Source organism: Theropithecus gelada, chromosome 19, assembly GCF_003255815.1.
Source record: "Theropithecus gelada isolate Dixy chromosome 19, Tgel_1.0, whole genome shotgun sequence".
In the NCBI taxonomy this organism is placed as follows: Eukaryota; Metazoa; Chordata; class Mammalia; order Primates; family Cercopithecidae; genus Theropithecus; species Theropithecus gelada.
The window spans coordinates 50,343,555-50,368,935 of NC_037687.1; the positions used below are offsets into that span (position 1 = coordinate 50,343,555).

At 48.2% G+C, this 25,381-nt stretch overlaps 1 protein-coding gene across 4 annotated transcripts; it reads right to left on the reverse strand.

Annotated features, from left to right (window-relative positions):
• Positions 1-790: 790 nt before the first annotated feature.
• Positions 791-10,237, reverse strand: POP4 (POP4 homolog, ribonuclease P/MRP subunit). 4 transcript variants are annotated; one of them, XM_025367913.1, is made up of 7 exons: positions 10,196-10,237; positions 7,871-7,923; positions 5,975-6,198; positions 4,670-4,747; positions 4,435-4,496; positions 2,648-2,749; positions 791-1,346 (listed from the first exon to the last, which is right to left on the reverse strand). In XM_025367913.1, exons 1-7 carry the CDS (start codon positions 10,200-10,202, stop codon positions 1,210-1,212), a joined length of 663 nt encoding a protein of 220 aa, XP_025223698.1. In that variant the 5' UTR covers positions 10,203-10,237; the 3' UTR covers positions 791-1,209. The 4 variants fall into 4 exon arrangements, with proteins under 4 accessions (XP_025223698.1, XP_025223699.1, XP_025223697.1 ...); XM_025367914.1 differs by having other exon boundaries at positions 4,670-4,741; positions 10,196-10,232; XM_025367912.1 differs by having other exon boundaries at positions 5,975-6,277; positions 10,196-10,224.
• Positions 10,238-25,381: the final 15,144 nt, after the last annotated feature.

Sequence of the window (25,381 nt, forward strand, 5' to 3'; positions counted from 1 at the left end):
CAGACAGTGTTCCCACTTCCCTTCTCCACCGCGGTGTTTCTCTCTGGTGTGGTCTGGGTGGAAGGCACCAGGAACGCAAAGCCCCAGCACTGCTGCTTCTCCTGGGGGAGAAAAGATTTGTGGCCTGCCTTTCGCCAGGAGGGCTCCTGGCCTTGCCTTGTTGATCAGCAGATACTTGCTCCTCAAAGGGAAGGGGTAGTTGGTCCTTCTGAGCCATGTTTCTAACCCATCTGGTAGGCTGGTCCCCTGGCCCACTCTCACTGCAGCCCTGGGCCCGCTCTTCCTCTGGCCCTGCATGGAAGGGCCTGCCTGACCCACTGGCTTTACAGACACACCGTCAGAGGGCCAGAATCAGACTGAAAAGCCAAGTCTTTCAGCAGCAAAAATGGCGAAGAGATCAAAGGGCGTCAGTGCTGCTGGCGTGGCTTTTGCAGGTCTGACCTTGGGAGGTGATGCCAGGCGACCTCCTTTCAGTCCTCCACGGCTCAGCCTGGCAGCTCAGGAGCGGGCACGCTGTGGCAGGTCCCATCTCACTACGCTGGGGCGACTGTGTATGGGCACAGCAGCACACAGTGCTCTGCTCCTGGGGTCCACCCCAGCTGCAATTCCTGAAGTGAATAAGCCCTAAGTCACTTAGCAACTCACCCTTCAATCCTCTTCAACCTTCCTGAAATAGCAAAGTAAACCTTAGGTAGGCCAAAGAGTTCCACCCAAAGGCGCACCTCTGTAGACACCTGCCATCCAATGGACCTTTGGGGACCCCCCCCCTTCCCTTTCAACCTGGCTGGACTGCAGCAATACCTCCTTTATTTGATCCCTGGTTATGTCCACATGTGTACTGTATTATCACAGAGGCAGCTGATTCACCATAGAGCACTCAGAAAACATGGAAAAGTATTTTTTAAAATCGAGTGATACTAGTCAAGTCAACCAGCGTTAACCCCGGTGTGCTTCCTGCCAGTCTGCTCCTCTCCATGGGAGTCACACAAAATGAAGATCTCCTAGAAAGAGAAATTCCTCTGTCCCCTGACTTCTTCACTCGGTACACCGCGACCTTCCCATGTTGTTGAGCATCCTCAACTCAGAACGTCACTGGCTGGAGGTGGTCTATAAACCGAATTGGCTTAACCATCTCTTCACTGAAAGGTTGGCATTTAGGAGTGTCCAGTTTTCAGCTGTCATAAACAACTGCGTTAGATGGCAAAGAATTCACAGGTCAATCGTTCCCTTCGCTTTGAACTTCTTCGCAGACCGTTCACTTGACCGAAGCTGGAATTTGCTCCCGTAAATGTAGGAAATAAAGCCATCGATTTCCACAGTGAACACGCAGTTTAGCTTGGGGATAACTGGAAAAAAAAAAAAAAAAAAAAAGGGCGGGAGAAAAAAGATGAGGAAAAATCCTTGGCAGTAAATATTCATTTATTTATTTATTAATATTTTACTTTTAGGTAGAATATTATTCGGAACACATTGAATGAAAAAAATAAGCTAATAGGAAATGGGAAACCCACAAGGGGAGGGGCATTAGGGTTACATGTGGTTATTCTGCCACAGGTCCATCTAGTCACATGCTAAATGTAACTTGGCACCTGATCTTCAGGGTAAAAGGCTATACACCAAATTCCCAGGACCAGAAAGTCCCAGAACACCCGCCAGAAACTGGTTTTCCCACATTAACTTTCAGATGGGCTCCTGGCCTTGTGCTCTGTGGGGAAACTCTTACACCACTTTCTGAGGTTTACAATGTGAGGCAGAAGGATATGTAGGAAAATAAGGGAAGCAACAAGAAAAATGAAGCTCAAAAATTAAAGGAAGAAGGCTGGATGCAGTGGCTCACGCCTATAATCCCAGCACTTTAGGAGGCTGAGGCAGGCAGATCACTTGAGTTCAGGAGTTTGAGACCAGCCTGTCCAACATGGTGAAACCCTGCCCCTACTAAAAATACAAAAATTAGCCGGGTGTGGTGGCGCGTGCTTGTAATCCCAGCTACTCAGGAGGCCGAGACAGGAGAATCCCTTGAATCCGGGAGCGGAGGCTGCAGTGAGTTGAGATTGTGACACTGCACTCCAGCCTGGGTGAAAGAGCGAGACTGTCTCAAAAAATAAATAAATAAATAAATAAAGATAAAAAAATTAAAGGAACAAAACCCTCTAACTACAGTTTGTTATCTCTGGATTGGTGGGCAAGGTGGGGTGTAGAAATCCTGGGAGACCCAAAGTATCTGCTGGAGCAATGCTGGCCACCGATGGAACCCAAGTGTTATCACCAAGGACACGGCTCAGAACTTCAGGGACAGGCGCCGCTCCTGTTTCTACCCTGCTGCCTGTTTGGCTACATTCCTCTGGGAGCAGCAGCCTTGGGGCAGGTGGAGGCCCTCTCCTGGCGCCCAAACAGACCCAGGTCCCCTGAGGCATGGCCAAGATCTTTCTTCCGCTTGGCCATTTCTGGCTGGGGCCGCTGGCTGCACTGACACACGCCTCTTGGGGGCGCCACGGGAGCAGAGGGTGGTCTCTGCAGGCTTTAATGCAGGTTCAGTAAGTATCTGCAATCAGTGCTCAAACCAAACCCTTGGAGCCTCGAGGAAAAGGCTAACGCAGTAGCTGGAAGCCACAGCCCACATGCAACGCCCTCGGAAACTCCTACATACCTTTCAGGCGGTCTTCTTTGGTGATAATTTTGAAAATGTGCTTTGTTTCCTGTAGAAGGATTCCTGTAATACCCACATAAGAGGGGCACTTGGATTTTGTCACTGTGAAGAAAAAGGACAGTTCCAGGCTCAGGCCTCTGTGGTGCTGGGGGAACCACAGACAAGCAGGCCTCAGGGGTCCGGGGTGCTGGTCCCACCCTCTGAGCTAGCAGATGAAGGAAGACAGCACCCAGGGTGTGGGGGCTCAACAGCTGGGCACTGACGTAGCCAACGAGAACCCAGGCTTTCCCTGGGGCTCTGCAGTCTCTGGAGTGTCCTATGAGGTGTCCTTCGGAGAGTCTGTGGCCACAGCAGTCTTGGGCAGGATTCTGGAGTCAAAGGTCACACACGCGCCCAGCACCACCAGGACCCACGGGCTGGCTGCTCTGATGCAGCCAGGACTCCCTTGCAGGATCTGCACAAACACCACCATGCACTGCCCAGGATGCTGGCTGGAACGTGAGTCCTGCTGCAGAGCTGCCCAGCAGCCAGCACTGCGAGACGAGCCACCATCACAAGCAGCAGCCCCTCCCTCGTCCTGACCCGAGCCTCAGTGTAGGTGACAGAGTCACCAAGCAGCTGCAGTATGCCTGCACCGTCCTCAGGAGATGCCAGGGACATAGCATGGAAAGAGGCAGTCCCGGATCCTGCTCTCACGGAGCCCAGGTTCTAGCAAGGCAGGGTGATGCATGGTGAACCACACCATTCTACTTTCTGACAGCGACGAGTGCTATGAAGAGTAGGGACAGGGCAATGAGTGTGGAGGGTCATGGTTTGCAATGGTAGACCCTCAGGGGAGTGGCAATGGAGCAGGGCTGAACAATCAGAAGTCGGTCTGTGCACACACAGAACTCCCCGGCAGAGGTAAGGAGCAGAGGCGAAGCCCTGAGGCAGGGCAGGAGGAAGGCAGTGTGGGAGGCCTGCTGCCCCAGGGAGCGGGGAGGCCTTAGACCACAGCAAGGAGGCAGGTTTACTCCCATACGATGGGACGCTGCCGGAAGACTTGAAGCACGGAAGGAACGTGCTCTGATTCCTATATAACCGGCACTCCGGCTCCCTGGTGCGGGGAGGAGCTGTGTCTGAGGTAATCTGGGGAATGACAGTGGCTGAATTTAGGTAGTAGGATGTTCCGAAGGATTAGAGGAGGGGATTAGGAAAGAAGAAACATAGACACTATTTCGGTTTTTGGCCTGAACAACCAGCGTAAGTAACTGAGTAATTAACTGAGATGGAAAAGAGCAGGAGGGGTTGCTGTGAGAACTGGGGGTAGCTTTGGCTATGTAAAGTCTGAGATGCCCCCTGAACATCCAGGTGGCTGTGTCAAGTGGGCAGCTGGATGCCTGAGCCTGGAGTTCAGGGGACGGGCCTACGCTGGAGACGTCATCTTGGGGGCTGTCAGGTGTAGCTGACATTTGAAACCGTAGCATTGGATGAAAGGGATTCTGTGTTCAAGATTCCAGGCCATGGGTGAGTGCCCACAGCTACTGTGCCCTTTAGGTTACCAACAGGGGTCCCTGTGTGGAGAAGGTACACGGAGACCACTTAGGGTGTGTCCAGCAAATGGCCAGACCGGCTAAGACAGCCAGTGAGAAGCATCTCCCACCCTTAGTGCGGGGATGATGGTGACCGGGGGCCATCTCAGGGAATCCACACTGTAAGGAGTGTGTCCAACAGAACACACGCCCTGGGTCTCCACGACAGTGTGGACCTCTGGATGGCCATGTGCTACACACTCTTAGGTAAATTACCTGAAATAATAGCCCCGTGAAGATCTGCCTTTAACAGCTTGGCCTGAATCATCTGTGGCTGCCTGCAAGGTAAACAGAAGCCCTTGATTTACATCATGATAAAAAGTTCCAAAAGAAGCAACTAGGTCTTCAACCGCAGCCAGGCAATACCAACGCTGGCTCCTGAAGCTGCATTTACAATGATCAGAGACTTGAGATCCACCCCAAAGAGCGAAGCTTCAGGAATGCAACTTACGTGTCTGGCTTTAGCCCATTGCACAGGTCCCTGATGTACTGTTTCCAGAGTTCATGGAGAGGGAGGAAAAGACTGTATCTGTGGCAGAGTCAGAAACGGAAAAAGTTAGACAACATGAGCTTGGGATGACAATGTCCAAATAGCACAGAGCTTGGCTTGATGCCAACAACTGCGACCTGGGATCATTAGGAACTACGTGCAAATCTTAGGATAAGCAATTGAGCTGGTAACAGAGACCAAGAACCTTCACCTCTCTAACCTCAGTTTCCTCATTGGTAGGACCACACTAGCCCAGGGCGGTGTCCACTTGGACTTCTTTTCATGAGAGAGAAATAAACGTGAGTCTTGTCGAAGCTACTGTTATTGTGAGGTTTTCTGTTACGTGAAATTGAACCTAGTAAGCCCCCAATAAAGCAGGGGTTGCTGGTTGTCACGCAGGTCCTCATGTGAGGCAGCAGGCTGGTCTGGAAGGTGGGCAAGCAAGTGGTGGGGAGAAGAAGAGGGGAGCAGGGGTGAGGACCCCAACAGCTTTCCTCTGGGCCGTTATCTCCAGTCTTGATGCCTTGTGGGGAATCCGTTACCATGAAGCCTTAGGTTAGAGAAATGAGGACCTTAAGCTCAAACCCAACTCGGGTTCCACCCGGGAGGCAAACCCTGGGAGGCAGCAGCCCCTTCTCCACTTGAGGCCCAGCTGATCTCCTGAGTGGGGCCGGGGACAGTGTGGCATACTTTAAGCGTCTTCTGGAGTGTGGGAGGCTATTTGGCTGTCGATCTCCAAGCAAAAACCTACAGACAGCCACAGGACACGCACACTCAGACCCGTCGCCAAGGAGGGATGGAGGGTTGGCTGGAGGAAGGCATCCTCCCACAGGACAGGACAGTGATGCATTCCTTTGGGAAACTTCTAAAACGTGTGGGCAACATCTTGCTTTGGCAATGAAACCCCAGTGGGTGACTGTCTGGCGCTATTAAAAGCTACAAAGTGATACACACTAAAAACATATCAGTTCCTCTTTTCTGTCTAACAAAGCCGAGGGACAAACAGCCTGTTGCCATGGACAACAGATGTACTTGGACGGGTCTTACTCGTGAAGGTGAGGAGAAAGGCCAGACAATGAGTCCTGTCTCACCCGCTTCGCTGAACACAGCCCAGATTGGTAAAGGAAGGCTGCCCTCTTGTGGCAGACAACAGAGAGGCGCCCTTAGCTTAGGTGGAGCCAGGCTGCCTCCCCAGCCACTCAGTCAAGTCCACACACCCAGAAGGGTAAGCACCGCGGGCAGAAAGACGTGGGGAGCTCAGGTTACCTCTGCTGCTCTGGTTTAATATAAAAGAGCCGCAGCTCCCTCCTTTGCCTGGCAGAGAGGCCTTTGGCTTTCTTCTTCTTCTCCTTGCGCTTGTGGCGGGTGAAGTACTCCAGGACCACGGCCTTGCGCTGCAGCTGGTCCTCGCGGGCCTGAGGGCTCATGCCGGGCGTGCTGCGCTTCAGGAAGGCCCTCACGAAGGCCTCGGCCCGCTGTGCTCCTGGAGGCTGCAGGCGGACAAGGGGGTGCAGTGCTGACTGCTCTGGTCTGGGCAGCCCAGGATCCCAGGCATCCCGCCCGCAGCTACTGGGAGAGCAGATGGGGCCCATCCCTCCACCCACTGAGGCTCACACCCCACTCATCTGCCATGCGTCTGCTACCCACAGTTGCCGAGATGTAAGTCACACTCACACACAAATTCATGACCGTTTGTCACACACAACAGCATGTCAAACGCTCACTTCCTGCTCTGGCCCTGCTTTTCTGAGGTTATTCTGCTGAGGACTAAAACCTTTCTATCTGGAAGAATACTTCAGTCATTCTTGGCAGAAGAGAAAGCTTGAGAAATGTGTAACAAAGATATTCAACCAGGCATGACCAGATGAAACTAAGTGAGCTCAGAGTAGCACTAAGCTATGGAGGAAGTGATCCTAACACTACAGAAAGCAAAACTAGGGCTTCAGGGCCAGCCAAGCCTCAGGGGGTAGGGACCCTGACACTGTGCCCTTGGGACGATACTCCTCAACTGGGTTTCCAGCAATGTGGGCATGGTGTGGCTACTCTCCAAGAGGTCCGCTCCTGCCCCGAAGACCATCACTTGGAGGAAAGTACCATCAAGAGCATCTCAGGCCCCAGACTCTCTCTCTCCAAAGGGCGTCACTGAGAGCCGGGCGTCAACTTACCATGAATGAGTGTAGGCTCTTAGAGAGGACTTTTGAAAAAATGACTGTCATAATTGTGTGCAATTCTCAAACAAACAAACAAAAACCTCCAAGCTCACTACCTCTCAAGTTGGAGTTCCAATAATGGATTCCTCATTTGGTGGCAGATGCCACTGCCCTCGTGCCTGCCACAGCCCTGGGCAGTTCTCTCTCCTGAGGGCCTGTCTCCTGGCTGGGCTGTTTCCTGAGCTTTTTGCACTAGCCAGGTGCTAAATGCTAAGACTGAGGCTGACAGACTGATGCTGATCTGTCATTAGTAACCCAGCCCTCCCTCTGTGGGAGAGCAATGGGGATGGGAAGATAGGGTACACATAGCCTTCGAGGGAGCTCACAGTATGATGGTGGGAACTCTGTCTGTTCAGTTTTGCACCTGTAGATGCTAACTAAAAATTAATTCACTCTCATCATTGTGACTATAATAGGACAATAATCTGATTCTCTTAAATACCTGAGTGGCTCGTCTTTCACGGAGAAGCAAAATAAAGGCATACTGGTCTTTCAAAATCTTGCTTTCAAGGTAATGCTCTCACTATGAGCTATAAGAGGAACTTTTGTGAAACTGACAAAGCAGGCCGAGGCATCCAGATATAATCTGTAAATTTCACTTATGATATGTAATTGCACACCTTCTGCAGAAGTGCAGAGGGCACAGTGACAAGGTTGAACGATGCTGCTCAGCACATGGGCACAGCCTGGTGTCCCTAACATAGTGGGAATGATAAAAGGTTAAGAAAAGCCTTATTTTACCAAACTTGACTTTGGCACAACAGAAAAGGAGGCCGGCAAGTGGGAACAGGTCATCAGAACTACAGACTTTGATCCAGTCTTAGATGTCTGCCAGAAAAATGAGGAGTACAATGTGGGAAAGGACATCTCAACCAGGGCTGGGGGCTCAGAAGCTACTGAGCCATCTTTGCCATCACCTCTGTTGCTCCTGGACCTCCTGCCAAGAACTGACCTGGACTTCAGAGTCTTTCGCCTCTTTCTGAGACAATGCATGATAGATCACACCTAGAGGATTAAAAACAAGAAATGATCAATTCTTGTTGGGTATGGCTGTAAGACCCAAGACTTCTCTAACTATGAAAATAACTACACCGCTGGATGCATGGCTCACACCTGTAGTCCTAGCACTTTGGGAGGCCAAGGCGGGTGGATCACCCAAGGTCAGGAGTTCGAGACTAGCTTGGCCAACGTGGTGAAACCCCGTCTCTACTAAAAATACAAAAATTAGCCGGAGGTGGTGGCTCACACCTGTATTCCCAGCTACATGGGAGACTGAGGCAAAACAATCGCTGGAACCTGGGAGGTGGAGGCTGCAATGAGCCGAGATCGTGCCATTGCACTCTAGCCTGGGTGACAGAGACTCTGTCTCCAAAAAAAAAAAGTAAAAGAACTACACTTATAACATATGCTTATTCATATTCAGAGATAGGAGATCAGGTTGGTAAGAAGAGCAAAGCTTTCTTGGATGCCTCTTATCCCACCCTCTGGCCACATCTATGCTAGAAGTTTCAAGCTCATGGTTTAAAAAGAGTGCTTCTCAAAATTTAACGTGTGGAAAAATCTCTGGGATCTTATTAAAATGCAGATTATTGGTCTCCTACCCTAGATCCTGAGTGTCTAACATATTCCCAGATGCTACTGCAGGTCAGGGGATCACATTTTGAGTTGCACTGGTTTAAAATATCCCAAGTTAGAAGCCCGAGCCCTTGCTAACGAGGTAACTCATTTAAAAGTTATATGATATAGCTGTCTAGGATGTAGATGGTTAGAAATAGGTTTTGTTAACTGCAAGATGTTTAAAAAGATTCTTCACATTTTAATATGAAATTATAATGTATCATATAATCAAGGGTGTCCTGAACTGATGAAATACAACAGTTCTTCCTTTAACTCAAAATATACATCAGTCAATAAAGTTTCAACCTCTAAAACAAATTCCACACTTCTGTTTCTTAATTTATTGAAAGAAGAAAACCATGGCACTGGGGACACAGTACAGGTGTGAATGGAGTAAGAATGGGACTACTAAGGCCTGGTTTATGAGCTAAATAGCTAGAAAATGTAATTTACACTATACTCTGTAAATTTAATTCCAGCTTTCTTGTACTTCCCTGAGAATGTCTGATGCAAGGTGGTTACAAGTTTTTTGTTGTTCTTGTTTGTTTTGATATTGGGTCTTTCTCTGTTGCCCAGGCTGGAGTGCAGTGGCACAATCATAGCTCACTGCAACTTTGACCTCCTGGTTTCAAGTGATCCTCCCACCTCAGTCTCCTGAGTAGCTGGAACTACAGGTGTGTGCCACCACACCTAGCTTTTTTTTTTTTTCTTTCCAGTTGTTGTAGAGATGGGGTCTATGTTGTTGCCCAAGCTGGTCTTCAACTCTTGACCTCAAGTGATCTCCCTGCCTCAGCCTCCCAAAGTGCTGGGACTACAGTCATGTCCCACCACACCCAGCCAGGTATGTTTGTTTGATCAAGCAAACCAATGTGGCTGCAAGTTTTATATACAGCATCTAGTTCTCCCTCAAGCGGAAGTTGGGGATTATAAACTGTAGAGAGCAACTTGAGGGGCCTGATAACTTTGCTTCACCTGTTACAGGTGCTTAGTAACAGACTTGGAAGTCTTTCTGCAACAATACACATCTAACAATTACTGAACACTCATTACTCGCCAGAAACCTCATTAAAAGGTAGACATGTTTTTTCCCATCACACTTGTGCCCATGAGCAAATTGAAGCTCCGACATGCTGAGACAATCTACTTGATCATATAGGTACAAAGTGGCAGAGGTGAAAAATCAAAATTCTGATCGAAGGCCCAGTCTTAACGGTGACTACACGTCCCTCCTTGGCACATGTCTTCTACCCCTAAGTCCCAAAGCTCTGGGTTAGTGATATCATTCCCCAGCAGCTCTCGGCGCGTTGCATCAGATAAGAGTGCGAAACCAGCTCGCAGAAAGGAGCAGGGTCTTGACTGCGGTCACCCCGGGAGGTAGTGGCCAAGTTGGGCCAAGGCCTGGAACCCTCCTCTAGCATCGCACACCACTGAGCAGCCCCCGGGAGAACCTGCCTCCAGCCCTGACATCCCTCCCTAGCTCAGAGGTCGAGCCAGGCTAACCCGTGTTCCAGCCCTCAGTTTTTATGTAGGGTGGGCGCATTCCTGTAGCGGTTCTTTAGGACTCCGCAGCGACAGGCAGCCCGGACCCATTTCACCCACAAGCACCAGGACCCCGACCCTTAACATCCCCAACCCTCTCTAACTTCGTGGCCCCGCTTACTCTTCATTCTCGGACCGCTTCCGGCGCGCTCTGATGACGCACTGGCAGTTGCTGTCGCAGACTCTCGGATATCGGAGATGGCGCTGTGTGTGACATCACCGACACTCGCCCACCTCGGGGGCGCATGCGCTTGGATAGGGATTGGGCGACTGAGAGCGTCTTAGCGGGTGTCGGGGAGCAGTGGGGAGGCGTGAGTCGCTTCTTGGGGCCTTTTCCGCTTGCATCTTTTTGCGGGACAGTCAGTAGGGTTGGGGTAAAGGCATGTGGAATGCTTTTGAAGGTCCAGAGTGGAGCGAGGCGAGGCGACTTGGAGAGGACTCGAAGGTTGGGGACCTGGGAGGGCGGAAATGGGACCGGGACGGGGGGATGACGTCTTTGTCGTCCCTAATCAGCGCTCTTACGGATGAGCCGCGGCAGCTTTAGCTGTGGGCACGGGCACCGAAGCTGGGACGGCAGGCTTAGGTTCTAGTGCCGTGTCTGCTGCTGACTAGCTGTTTAACCTCGCTTAGGTTACTCATCTCTTAAGCCTCACTTGCAGTCTGTGCTGTGAGTGGGGTCGGCCGCACAGGTGATGATGCGCCTCCTGGGTCCCTTTGATGGTTTCAAGATGCTTTCTTGAGACTAAGAATATTAGTTTTTATCAATAAAAAATCATAGCAATAAGATCAAAGGTGGCTCACACCGTGGGAGGCGCAGGCGGGAGGAGCTCTTGAACCCAGGAGTTCGAGACCAGCCTGGGCAACATCGGGAGTCCCCCATCTCTACAAAACATTTTAAAAAAGATTGTCCAGGCGTGGTGGCTCGTGCCTGTAGTCCCAACTACTCGGGTATCTGAGATGGGAGGATCACTTGAGCCCAAGAAGTTCAGGGCTACAGTGAGCCTGGATCATGCCACTCCAGCCTGGGCAACAGAGTGAGACCCTGTCTCCAATAAATAAATAAATAAATAAAAAAGATACCCCATTGCTCAGTGGAAAGGTGCAGGAGGGCCTGGTGCAGACTTCTCAGGAGTGACCCAGTGCTGGGCAGAACCGTGGTGCCCCAATTTCTGCTGAGCACTGGGTCTGTGCTGGGTGGGAGAGAAAAGCAAAATGGTCCCTGTGTGGTTCTCAACTTTGAGTACAGTATACATTTCTTTACAGGGGATTCTGGGAGTATGTCCAAGGGTTTGAGTTTGAGAAACATTGGCTTAGTTTCTTTGCTGGTTACCTTGTACCATTTTGATTTTAAACATGAGACTGCAGGCACTGAAATTCGTTCATCCCAGTGACCCCCAGCGCATTGACTTTATATAATTTACATATTAGTTTTTGCATATGTAATACACTTATGCATTTACTTATATGTATAAAATTGAGAAATACAACATTTAAACCAAAACATGCTGCCTTTGCAGATATCTGAAAATTGTAATTTGTGGGACCGATAACGTGAACTACCAAATGAGAACTTTTATTATTTTAAAAATTAACGAGTAAGAATTGTATGTATTTATGGTATGCAGTATGTTTTGAAATGTGTATACATTGTGTAATGGCGAAATGAGCTAAGAGCAATGCTAATACACTCATTTTGTGATGATAACACTTCAAACCTACTCTCAGTGAAATTCAGGTTATTAACTGTAATTCACTGTTATTAACTGTAGTCACCATGTTATACAATAGAGCCCTTCACAGATGTGAACCTTAAAATCGAATGAGACAGCAGAAGGTGTTAGCCAATTTCAGAGCTGTATATTCAAGGGGGGGCCTTTTTGGGCAAGACCTCTGTGATTATGGAGATGAATGAGAAGACCTCTGTCTTTGAAAGTTTTTTTCTGGGGTTATTAGGACTCTTAACTCCCAGTTGATTCCTTCTGGGATCCCTGGGTAACTGCCAGTCTCCCCTAGAATTCCCTGATGGTGGTGAGGTGGGTTGTCCTTGAGTTGCAATTACTCCATAGTTCCTTCATCACTAAATTTTTTTTTTTTTTGAGGCCGAGTCTTGCTCTCATCCAGGCTGAAGTGCAATGGCATGATCTCGGCTCACTGCAACCTCCGCCTCCCGGGTTGAAGTGATTCTCGTGCCTCAGCCTCCTGAGTAGCTGGGATTACAGGCACACGCCACCATGCCCGGCTAATTTTTGTACTTTAAGTAGAGACGGGGTTTTACCATGTTGGTCAGGTTGGTCTCAAACTCCTGACTTCATGATCCACCTGTCTCGGCCTCCCAAAGTGCTGGGATTACAGGGGTGAGCCACCGCGCCCGGCCTAAATATTTTTTAAAAAGCAAACAAACCACTTGATTATTCTCAGAAAATAATTGTTTATGTATGTAGAGAGATACCTGTGAGGATGTTTGTGATTGCTGGTTATACTAGCAAAAATTTAAAAACAATGCTATATTTGATCATAGTGGATCAAGCAAATTAACCGTGTGCTAACTAATTAGGTAATTAGGTATGCTAATTGATGCATTATTAAATGCATTAATTTACCTGATTAGTTAGTACACATTTAATTTGCTTGATCCACTGATCAAATACAGGCTCACAATCACAGGATAAACTTTCATTTCAAATTTCTTGGTATCATACCTGGAGATTTGTTTTTAGCAGGTGGGTCTTAATAATCTGTTTTTATAAGGTGGGTCCCAATAATCTGTTTTTATAAAGTGTTCCTAGGTATGGTACATTTGTTACAGTAGATAGGTAGTCAGGTATGAGCAGGGCAGGAGAAGGCTCCCAGCTACACACACCAGAAATGATGGGCCACCATCCGGTGATGGTCAGGTGGTTGTTAACTGTTTCTCTAAAGTAATTGGCTACAGCTGGCGCTAGGGAAAAGGCAGGCTCCTAACAGATAGAAAACACCTGAAACCGATCAGCAGCTTCCCTGTAAGATCTCAGGAGTGGGGAGAAGTAATGCAAGATCCTGGAAGTAGATCCTGGAAGCAGGCCAACGTATAAAACCCCAAGTCAAGAGGTCAGGCTATGTAATCCCAGCACTTTGGGAGGCTGAGGTGGGTGGATCATGAGGTCAGGAAATCGAGACCATCCTGGCTAACACGGTGAAACCCCGTCTCTACTAAAAATACAAAAAAAAAATACAAAATACAAAATACAAAAAAATTAGTCGGGCGTGGTGGCAGGTGCCTCTAGTCGCAGCTACACGGGAGGCTGAGGCAGGAGAATGGTGAGTGAGCCGAGATCACACCACTGAACTCCAGACTGGGAAACAGAGCGAGACTCCATCTCAAAAAAAAAAAAAAAAGAAAAAAAGAAACCAAGGCTGCGCTCTTGGTTTCTCAAGTTGCCTGCTTGTTTGTCTTTCCAAGTTGTATAATAATTTCCTTCTTTTCTTTCCTTACTGTTCTAAAGCTTTTTTTTGTTTTTTCGAGACTGAGTCTCGCTCTGTCTGCCTGGCTGGAGTGCAGTGGCACGGTCTTGGCTCACTGCAACCTCTGCCTCCCGGTTCAAGCGATCTTCCTGCCTCAGCCTCCCAAGTAGCTGGGATTACAGATACACGCCACCATACCCACCTAATTTTTGTATTTTTAGTAGAGATGGGGTTTCACCGTGTTGGTCAGGCTGGTCTCGAATTCCTGACCTCGTGATGCGCCCGCCCTGGCCTCCCAAAGTGCTGAGATTATAGGCGTGAACCTCCCTGCCCGGCCTAAAGCTTTTTAATAAACTTCCACTCCTGCTCTGAAACTTGCCTTGGTCTCTTTTTCTGCTTTATGCCCCTCAGTCGAATTCTTTCCTTTGACAAGGCAAAAATTGAAGTTGCTGCAAACGTGTACGGATTTGTCTCCAGTTACTTGGGGTAACTCGGTTCTCTGCCACTGATAACGCATTTCTGTAACATGATGGAATACCATGCAGCCTTTAAACAAATTACATGCAATTTTAAAAAGGTTACAAACTAATAAAGCCAAATATATACACAATAGTTACAAAGACATGAATATACTAAAAGATTTTATAACTGAGTAAGTGAAGTTATGGGAGATTTTTCCTTTTATTTCTCTTTTCTAAATTGCATTTGGTGAAAACAAGACTATTCATTTTCTTTTTTTATATCTATAAATGATAAACTTTCAAACATGGATACACATGCGTTTTCCCAATAGTGGCTTTGTGAAAGTTCCACAAGAAGTCAAGGTTTAATGGAATCATTGCAGGTGACTCCCCTCCCACCTGCAGCAATTTATTATGAAAACCTTCAAATATACAGAAAAATGGAAACACTTCAACAATGAACACCCATATGCCCTTTGATTCTACAATTCACACTTTGTTGTCTTTGCACAGGTTTCTTTTGATTGTTGCTCTGAGATATTCAGGCTGCTGTCCTCAGTACTCAAGAAAAATCTCATATGTAAGCTCAAAAAGATTAAGCTTCAACTATTAAATAAGTGGGTATCCATGAAAATTAGGACTTTTGTAAATAAACACAATGAAACTTACAGAAACCATTTATCTAATAGCCTCTGACAATATAGTGGAGGAGTATTTTTCCTGTATCCCCTCTCCTCTACTTTTGGATTAATGAAAAACATTTCTAGTGTTTTTTTTGTTTGTTTTTTTTTTTGTTTTTTTTTGAGCCCAAGTCTCGCTCTGTCGCCCAGGCTGGAGTGCAGTGGTGCGATCTTGGCTCATTGCAGCCTCTGCCTCCCAAGTTCAAGGGATTCTTCTGCCTCAGCCTCCTGAATAGCTGGGATTACAGACGCTCACCACCACACCCGGCTGTAATTTTGCTATTAGAGACAGGGTTTCACCATGTTGGTTAGGCTGGTCTCCAACTCCTGACCTCAAGTCATCTGCCCGCCTTGGCTTCCCAAAATGCTGGGATTACAGTCCTGAGCCACCTGTAATACCTCTAGTAGTAGTTTTTTTTACTGCTCAGAGGTCATGATCCTGAATACCAGCAAACCTGCAATAAGAACATGGAAGACTTTATTGTCAGTGAAAATTGTAATCCACCAAGTCAACGAAGTCGATATTTATATATGTACATCTGTATTTGTGTGTGTATATAAATATACACACGTTTTTTTCTTTTTCTTTTTCTTTTTTTTTTTTTTGTTGAGTGTTTATATGAGGTATGTTTGAGAGGGATGAGGCTTGTATGCTTTTTCTACAGGAAGGCCTTGTCCATAACGTGGGTTGCTAACAGCATCTTCTTCCCAGGGTGGCCTGGAGCACTCAACAAGATGACGCATGTTTAAACAGGGCCTGGCACAGATAATACAGCTTGAGAGGTGGTAGTCATCATTGTCTGTGTCCTCACAAGGACAGAACAGTCCCTGAGGCTCAAGATTACGCACTTCCCTGGCCCCACTATGCCCTTGATCCAGGCATTGTGTATTGACAAGGAGCGCTGGTGAGGGTGGTGGTGGAGAGCCTGGGCACAGCGACATCAGCCCTCAATCATTCCTCAGGCCTAATAGTGCCACAGAGACTAGGCAGTAAGGTGCCAGTGCTAACACTGGACACTTCTGCTGGTCAAATCCTCTCCTGCTGGGTAATAGGCACTTTGTCTACAAGAATCAAAGAACTGGTGCTTGCCGGAGGACAGCATATCAGCTCTTTTATAAAGAGGCAGCGCTGCGCCCTAAGTCAGTTTAAGACTAACTATTTGGAATTCTCACAGCGGAGACTCTAATACTTGATGTGTCTGGTCACATACCAGTTTCTGAAATCCAAGTTTTGCAGTCTTTCGACCTCCAAAAGTCACTCTTTAAGGCTAGCTTGATCCCAAATGTATAAAATATAACTATAGTTTTCTTCCAGCTCCCTGGCCCAGCGTTGCTCTGTGAACTGGTTGCACTGAGGAAAGCATACTTTCGGCTAATAGAGTGTCTGGATAAACCCAGGGCTCTCTGGGTCCTAAAAGAGCTTCTTCACTGCATTTCTCAGGTTTGCTGAGGTACTTGAAGGGTTTGCAGGAAAGTCACTGCAGGCTGCATGGGACTGTGTGCATGTAGCTCATACCTCCCGCCACCTATTTTGACCTGTGCTTAACTCTGGGAAAGCAGCCATTGGCTCCAGACCTAAGGGTTATGTGTTTACATTTGTAGGAGTCTGTTTGGGTCAAAATATGGGAAAGTAAGAGAGAGAAAGGACCTGATATAAAATCACCCAAACTGGAATTGGGGCACAGCTGGGAAGCACAGAGATCTGGCTTTGTGGTGCCTGAATCCCAAAGCCATCCTGCAGGCAGGGGACACACCTCCCCTTCAAGTTACTTGAAGCCAGGCTGGGAGCAGTGGCTTACGTTTGTAATCCCAGCACTTCTGGAGGCCAAGGTGGGAGGATCACTTGAGGCCAGGGATTTGAGACCAGCCTGGGCAACATGTGAGACCCCATCTCTACACATTTTTTAAAAATAATAAATTAGCCAGGCGTGGTGGCACACACTCGTAGTCCCAGTTGCTCTGGAGGCAGAGCTGGGAGGACTGCTTGAGCCCAGGAGGTGAAGGTCAAGGCTACGGTGAGCTATGATTGCAACTGCACTCCAGCCTGGGCAACAGTGTGTGACCCTGTCTCAAAAAAAATGATTTGAAGCCAGAGGGGATCTGAAGCTGTTTAAATGTGATTCAGTGCAGAGGTCAACCCCTCAGCAAAACTGCCTGAAAGGAAAAGGGGTGCCCTTTCTGGGAGATGGAAAGATCCTTTAGTCTTTTCCAGTCTCTGCTGTTCTTTAATACACCACATCCAGCGTGAAATGTGAAAAACAGTGTATACGACACCCACAGAAACAGGACACTGTAACCCACAATCGTGGAAAGAAAGTCACTAGAGCAGAAGCGTAGGTGACTCAGATGCTGAACTGGAAGGCGAGGCCTTTAAAATACTACTATAAATAGATTAACAAACTTAGAGGGAAAGATGGGTCAAACAGGTGAGCAGGGGAGGAATTTTCAGCAGGGGCATGGAAATTTAAAGCTCAAAAATACTTTCAGTGTTCCCTGTGATGGTAAATACCTGCATGTTCCGATTTAACAATTTTTTTTTTCCTTAGAGACAGGGTCTTGCTCTGTTTCCCAGGCTAGAGTGCAGGGGTGCGATCGTAACAGCCTCAAACTCCTGGGCTCAAGAAATCCTCCTACCTCAGCCTCCTGAGTGGCTGGGACCCTAGGCACATGTCATCATGCCTGGGTAATTTAAAACATTTTGGTAAAAATGGGGGTCTCACTATGTTGCCCAGGCTGGTCTTGAACTCCTGGCCTCAAATGATCTTCTCACCTTGGCCTCCCAAAGTGCTGGAATTACAGGCAGGCATGAGCCACTGCACCCAGGCAGACTTAACACTTTTATAACTACTGAGAATACTTCCCCAGACCATACACCCTCTTCCTTTTCTTTTCTTTTCTTCTTTTTTTTTGAGACAGAATCTTGCTCCATCACCCAGCCTGGAGTGCAGTGGTGCCATCTCAGCTCACCGCAACCTCTGCCTCCCGGGTTCTAGCGATTCTTCTGCCTCAGCCTCCCAAGTAGCTGGGACTACAGGCATGCGCCTTCACGCTCTGCTAATTTTTGTACTTTTAGAAGAGATGGGGCTTCACTCTATTGTCCCGGCTGGTCTCAAACTCCTAACCTCAAGTGATTTGTCTGCCTCGGCCTCCCAAAGTGTTGGGATTACAGGTGTGAGTCACCTTGCCCAGCCACACGCTTCCTTTGTAATCATCTGGTAAATATTCATCTTCCTCAAGCCCCGAAGCCTCTTTGGGGCCCTGTGTCTAGCTTATCACATGAAGGAATCCCTGGGGACCCATACCAATCTCCCTGCAACCAGGTACCACTGATGCTAGAGAGAGAGGGACCCTGGGAGAAGCTCTCTGGGTGCTGTGGGGCCTGAAGGCTGCTTCACTGCAAGGAGCCCTCAGCTGTCTGAGGCTTCGGGGGCTTCAGCTGTCTGAAGTGCTGGGACGTGGAGATTGTCAGCTTGTAGAATGTCCCCCTTCTGGTCTGGACTCGGTGTCATTTCCATCTTCTCCGTGCTGTTACTAGTCCTGTGGTCCCAGCCACTCAGAAGGCTGAGACAGGAGGATCGCTTGAGCCGAGGAGTTCGAGGCTGCGTTGAGCTAAGATTAAGCCACTGTACTCTAGCCTGGATGACAGAGTGAGACCTTGTCTGTAAGAGGGGGAAAAAAATGTCAAATCTGTATGTGCAGGCATTTACCATCACCTCATTCCTGAAGCTTCAACCCTGCCTGTCAACGCACAGTTCTGAGGACCGGCCCTCATTTCATACCTGGCGCTTATCTGCAGGGCAGCAGGGGCCGGGGCTGGGGTGCAGCTGCTCTCTTTGTGAGCTTGAGGAAGTTCCCCTATTTCTCTTGGGTCTTTAGGCTCCTTGAGGATCCCCAGAAGCCATGAGCCTCTGGATGGAGGATACAGCTTTAGCACACACCTGTGGCCCCTGTTGGCCTTTCCTTTTGGAGCACTGGTGTGGCTTTGAAGGTTGCCCCTGGCTTCTTTCCATCTGGAGCCAAATAGTAAAACATGACCCAGCATTGCAATGCTGAAAATTGGGTTATAATTCTCAGATTGTTAGGTTTCTACCATCTTATATTCTTTCCAAGAATATAGGGAATTCTGACTGGGTGCAGTGGCTCATGCCTGTAATTCCAGCACTTTGGAGGCCGAGGCGGGCAGATCACTTGAGGTCAGGAGTTCGAGACCAGCCTGACCAATATGGTGAAACCCCGTTTCTAGTAGAAATACAAAAATTAGCCGAGTGTGGTAGTGCTCGCCTGTAATTCCAGCTACTTGGGAGACTGAACCATGAGAATTGCTTGACCCTGGGAGGCAGAGGTTGCAGTGAGCTGAGATCGTGCCACTGCACTCCAGCCTGGGCAACAGAGTGAGACTTGATCTAAATAAATAAATAAATAAATAAATAAATAAATAAATAAGGCTTCTTGACACCTGGACAAGAACTGCCTTTAATATTAATTTGGCCATTTGGACTATGACAGGTTATTTTGGCATTTATATTTATTGGTTTACATATTTTCTCCCCCGGGGAGGTCTTGGAATATTAGACATAAAAGGTGCCCAAGGTCTGCAGCGGTGTTCTCCGGCCTGTCACTTGATGGCATTCTAACACAAGGAATGAGACGATGGCTTGCAGCTTCTTTCCTTAGTCTGGGAATTATTTCCCTCCACACCTGTCAAAAATCCGGTTTACTGGCCACTTCAAAGAATCACAGCCCTTGTGACTAGAAACTGCAGACATCCAGAAGCTAAGGGCATTTCTCTATAAACAATGTAATGGTTTTGATCAACACCTCCAGAACAGACAGGACAGAGTCAAGTGGTTTAAATAAGATAGAGGGTAAAAGGAGAGAGAAATTACGAGACCCTGGGGAAGAGGCGGGATTGTCGATGACATTTGGAAATTGATGGTGCGTCAGCGAGGCGGAAGGAGAGGAGGGGGTGCTTCCAGATGGCAGGATTCACGGCTAGATTGTGGCTGTTATGAGACACGGCTGCTTTGAGGAAGGTGAGGGATTGATTTCCACTCCTGTCTTTTTTTTTTTTTTTTTTCTTTTGGAGGTGTCCTTTACCCCTTTTACTATGAAATGATTTTCTGCCCAGTGACCTTGTTATTACAATGGAGAGAGACACTCATACCGCAGAGTAAGTAATACAACACTGGGCAGTGAGGTATAGACATGAGCTCATGAATTTCATGTGACAAGTGTCCTTTTCCATATAAAGGTAGAAACGGAGACAAAAGGAACTGAAGTTACTTAGCAAAATTGCTACCAATTCAGCTTGATTTTTTGAGGTTAGTGACTAGCTGGTGATATTTATTGGTGACATCTGGGTTAGGAGACCAGCTTGCAATTTTCCCTCCTCTTTATCAAAGAAAAGCAAGTAATTGTGGAGGAGAGGCCAAAGGTGGAGGGGATGGTGGGAATGGTAAACTCTGCCATGCTGTTATCACAGTGCTGCCTGTCACCATTGTGCATCCATGGTGTGGGTGCCGGGCAGACGCACAGACAGCGTTGGAGAAAGAGTACATGAATGACTGAACGTCTGAAATCAACTGAAAGGCACCAAAAAGGTGGCCTCCTAATCAGTGTCATTCCAGAGGCATCATAAATGCTGGTCCCCCAACCGCAACAGTGTACCAAGCTGGGAGCCCCTGCTCCAGGAAACCACAGTGCTTGACATTCAAACAATGGAGAGTCATTCTTTTAGGTGGAGCATTGCTTTCTGCAGGGTCTTATTTTGAAATGCAAATACCCCCAGCGTGGGTAATAAATAAACCCTGCAGTGTGACAAGGTGAGCTTCTTGCCGGTCAGCTGAGGCATGACTAATGGAGTCAGGCTGGGGGCTGGGGGTAGGGGCAAAAGGAGCCCTGGGAGGAGATAAAAAGGAGACTTGAGATTGGTAACATGTGGACGAGTTCACCCTTTTGCCTTCACACTGGAAACCCGGAGCTAGAATTTCCGCTACCGTGGACAGATTCCCAGAGAGCTTGACTTACTTCGGTTGGATATAATTGGGGAGAAGTAAATTGTTTTCTTTCCTTTTTACTCCCTGGTCCACCTCCCACAGAGGATCCCAATAAACTGTGGCACAAAGACAGTGGCCTAGAGGGGGCGGACGTGGGGAGCCCACTGGTTCCTGCCACTTCTATAAAGTGGGCCACTGGGCCTTACCTAGCTGTGGCAGGCACTGAGTTCTGTCTGCCCCGAGGCTGGTTGCTGTAGGAGGTGCCTGATTTCCCCTCCCTCTTGGAGACACATGAGTTTTCCTTGGAAGCACGGAGCACACGTTTCTCATTGTGCTTGAAAGACTGTTATTAATGCGAATCCCTAGCAGAGAACAGGCCCTGAGGTCTATGGGAACTGCATGCATAGAGGCACATCAATCCACCCTGATGCCCGGGGAGGCCCTTCCTTTTTTCCTTTTTTATATTAGGTCATTGATCAGCAACATTGATCAGAAAAAAATCATGCCTTTTGGGCCATATTCTTGGATGAAGATCAATGATGTTAATTCTCAGTACATCAATTCGTGTAGCGGGCGCTAATTGGAAGGGATGAAGCTGTGTGATGTATCACTGCATAGGGCCCAGGGCAACCACACCCTTGGAGGGGGTCCAGGAGATTTGATTTGACCAACCTACTCAACAGATGAAGCAGGAAACTGCACCTGGCAGAGGGGCCCTGAAGACAGAGGTTTAAAAGCCGTTCCGATCCCCTAATACCGGTGATGCTTGATGCTCCCTGGGCGGCAATGACGAGGAAAAAATGACACAGCAGAACTTTGAGCAGCCTCGGCTTCTTGTGCTTCAGGCAACAGCCTCCTCTTTCTTCCCCTGCAGCAGGCATTTTCATTCCCAAACCCCATATTTTATCACCACTGTGAGAAAACTTTAAATTGAAAGATGGAAATTGACTCTATCAAATATAGACAGAGCCAGAAATAATCCAACAGCAAAGGCTTCCAGGGTTTTCTTTATTTTTTATTTATGTACTTATTTATTTACTTTTGAGAATAGAGTCTTGCTTTGTCATCCAGGCTGGTGTGCAGTGGTGTGATCTCGACTCACTGCAACCTCTGCTTTCTGGGTTCAAGCAATTCTCATGCCTTAGCCTCCCGAGTAGCTGGGACTACAGGCATGCACCACCATGTCTGGCTAATTTTGTATTTTTAGTAGAGATGGGGTTTAGCCATGTTGGCCAGGCTAGTCTTGAACTCATGACCTCAAGTGATCCACCCGCCTCAGCCTCCCAAAGCGCTGGGATTAGAGGTGTGAGCTACCGCGACCAGCTCCTAGGCAGAGTGTTTCGACAGCTGGCCAGCAAGAGTGGATCAGAACAGCCTCACTTACTGGGCTGTAGGATTCTTAGGTGTCAGTGCCTCTGCTGTGGAGTTTCGAGTTTGCCGCGTTGACCCGAGACGATGCCCTTCAGACGAGGAGTGGTCGCTACAGACGGTGGGTCCAGCTGGAATCACGGACTCTAGTCCAGCCTGGCCATTCCTTTGGCAACTTTTCTAGGCACAGGTTTTTGCTGAAACTTCTAGATTCTCAGACACTAAGTTGGGGAGATCCTGTACCCTTGACAACTCACCTCTTTACCACATTTGTCTGATGTCGATTGTCTTGGAAGAATATCTTATGACTCCTGGGTCTAGGGCACCCTAATATTTTCGTTTTCCAATTGCCTGTTTGACTGCAACAGGGTAGGGGATTTTCCAGCAGATATTATTGTTGTAATAACCAGGTGTTATTTGTAGTGGGACCGAAAAGGTAAGACATTAGGTTTAGATGAGCTCAAAAGGGAATGTGTTCAGACGATGTCACCAGTTTGACCCTCAGGGTGCATTGGATGGTTGAGGGAAGAGGTGAGCTGGGTTTCTGCCTCCTTGCGATTTCTCATGTACTCTTGATAATGCCGCCGTTCCCCACCCAGTAGCAGGAGGCTGAGCCAGCCGGTGCTGAAGGTCCCCCCGGCTTGAGGACGTAAGGGGTCCCTCGGGGCTGTGGGATAAGTCAGAGGCATCAGAACTGCCCGCTGTGGACTGAACTGTGCCCCTTCCCCAAATTCCTATGTTGAAGCCTTAGCCCTTAATGTGGTGGTGTTTGCAAATGGGGTCTTTGGGAGATGATTAGGTTGAGATGAGGCCATGAGGGTGGGACCCTCATGATGAGAGTAGTGTCCTTTTAAGAGAGACAGCGGGGCCAGTGCGGTGGCTCATGCCTGTAATCCCAGCACTTTGGGAGGCTGAGGCAGGTGGCTCACTTGAGGTCAGGAGTTCAAGATCAGCCTGGCCAACATAGTGAAACCCTGTCTCTACTAAAAATACAAAAATTAGCTGGGTGTGGTGGTGGGCGCTTGTAGTCCCAGCTATGTGGGAGGCTGAGGCAGGAGAATCATTTGAACCCAGGAGGCAGAGGCTGCAGTGAGCCAAGATCGTGCCACTGTACTCTAGCCTGGGCGACAGAGCGAGGCTCCATCTCAAAAAAAAAAAAAAAAAAAAAGGAAGAAGAGACAGCAAAGTGTGTGTGTGCTCTTTCTGCCATGGAGAACACAATGGCCACTGGCTCCCTGATCTCGAACTTCCAGCCTCCAGGACTGTGAGAAAATAAACAAAATAAACTTCTGTTGCTTAAGCCCCCTGTCTGTGGTATTTTATTGCGGCCTCCTGAGCTTCCTAAGACATTTTCCAGGGAGGTTCAGATGCCCGTGTCTGCAGAGGAAGGCGATGATCTAGGCCAGGAAGCCGTCAGCTATAGCCAAGAGGCAAGTTTGGCCAAGCCCTCCAGGCAGTGGCCCTGGGCTCTGAGTCTCTGGACTCTCCTTCTCTAATTTCCCTTAGGCACACCAGGTTTCTCCTCTTTCTACCCTGTAGACTCCTCACTTAATTCCTGCTCAGAAAAAAAGGTCAGAGAAACTTAACTTTATCCTTAACAGATTTCTGCACTTTTTGGGGGGAAAAAAAAATTCCAACAAATGTCCCTCCAATGGAGTCTCACTCTGTTGCCCAGGCTGGAGTACAATGGTACTCACTGTAACCTCCTCCTCCTGGGTTGAAGCAATTCTCCTGCCTCAGCCTCCTGAGTAGCTGGGATTACAGGCACCTGCCACCATGGCTGGCTAATTTTTGTGTTTTTAGTAGAGATGGGGTTTCACCCGAATTCCTGCTCTCAAGTGAGCCTCCTGCCTCGGCCTCCCAAAGTGCTGGGATTACAGTTGCCAGTGACACCTTCTACAGCTAAAGGCAAATGTAATTTCTCTACTCAAGGACTGGCAGGATAAAACCTGGAATTCAGGGTTCTCCTATCAGGAACTGAGACAAGTCTGCGATTATACGCTTCTGCAAGCTGACAGGTGAGTCTGCCGCAGTTTCATGGAAGCTGAGAGAAGACAGAAGACTCCTGAGTCAGAAACAAAGGGCTTTATTCTCACAGCAAAAGCAGTAGAGTGTCAGTATTTTTGTGTACTGATTCTCTGAGTTCCAATTCCCCAGGGCAATGCAGAGGGCTGAGGGAAACTGCACATGCAGTGGGTTTTGTTCCAGGCAAGGAACTCTTAGGGTCCCTTCCTTTTTACATAGTGGGCTGTCAGCGTGCCTGCCCTTTGCAAATCTCTCTCTATCTTCCAAAGCTGTTCACTGTATAAATAGCCTTGAAAAGATAGTCTACCACAAGGGCCAACAGTGCCTCTGCTCACAAGATGTGCAGAAATGTGGGACACTCATGAATTATCTACCAACATCCCCATGGCCTGTGTGCCCCTAACCTTATCTCTTGTCACTCCATCTCACACTTCATGCTGGGTCATGACAAACTTCTTCTCACCCCGTCTCTCTGGGCTGTTTGTTCATGAAGACTCATCAGCTTGGATTATCCTTTCTTCCTTCCCAGCCACTCCCTGCACACCCTTTGAAATCCCCTCTGTGGAAAGCTTTCCCCAATAGACCATGAACTCCCTGAGGTTCCTGTGCCCTGAGGGGAGGTTGTGGTATAGTTTCCCTGAACAAAGATCCCTTTCTCAGTTCTCCAAGACCATTTAGAGTCAATAACATGCTAACCAGTCCTGAGTGAATTCCCATTTGAGTGTAGCTGATCTTGCCGCATGAACATCTCGCTTAGCTGAATGAAAGCCTGTTGGGGACTGGGGCTCTGCATTGGATGCCTCGGCAGAGTGGCAGGCGGGTAGAGGACACATGTGAAGTCCTCGTTGATCAGCAGGTGGCTGGAAGCCTGTGGCTCAGCAGGGACAGTGAACTGGCCGATCAGACGCGTGCTGCCCATCTGTGCTGCAGTGAGGTCCCTCCTGGATGTGGAGGCTGCTCGCTGGACCCAATTTCCTGAAATTGATTGCATTGATTTGTGGGCTTTTTTTGCAAGTAACTGTTGTCTCTGCAAGAAGCAGTCCCCGAATCACATCAAATGACTTGAGAGCTGGGTTGAGATGGTTTCTGTTAATTAAAAAACTGTATTTCTCATCTTGAGTTGAGGAAGGAAATTTCTGGGAGAAGGAAACACAGCTGTGCTCCCAGGATTTCTCTCATCCAAAAAGACAGAAATTCAAGTGAATCTGGTAAGTGTTCATGCAGCATTTACAGTGTGTGGGATATCAGGGACATAGACACAGGAAGAATGATTAATTATAACCTGGTCTCTGCCCTCAGGAAGCTTCCGCCCAGCAGGGTGGGATCAGGGCACCGA

Bases quoted from the DNA above. Each gene is read 5' to 3' on its own strand.
- POP4 (XM_025367912.1), bottom strand. From the start codon at position 7,911: ATGCATTGTCTCAGAAAGAGGCGAAAGACTCTGAAGTCCAG. The intron at 4,497-4,669 runs GTAAGTTGCATT...TTTACCTTGCAG, and splicing joins AATGGGCTAAAGCCAGACAC to GCAGCCACAGATGATTCAGG. The intron at 2,750-4,434 runs GTAATTTACCTA...TTTTCTTCACAG, and splicing joins TCACGGGGCTATTATTTCAG to TGACAAAATCCAAGTGCCCC.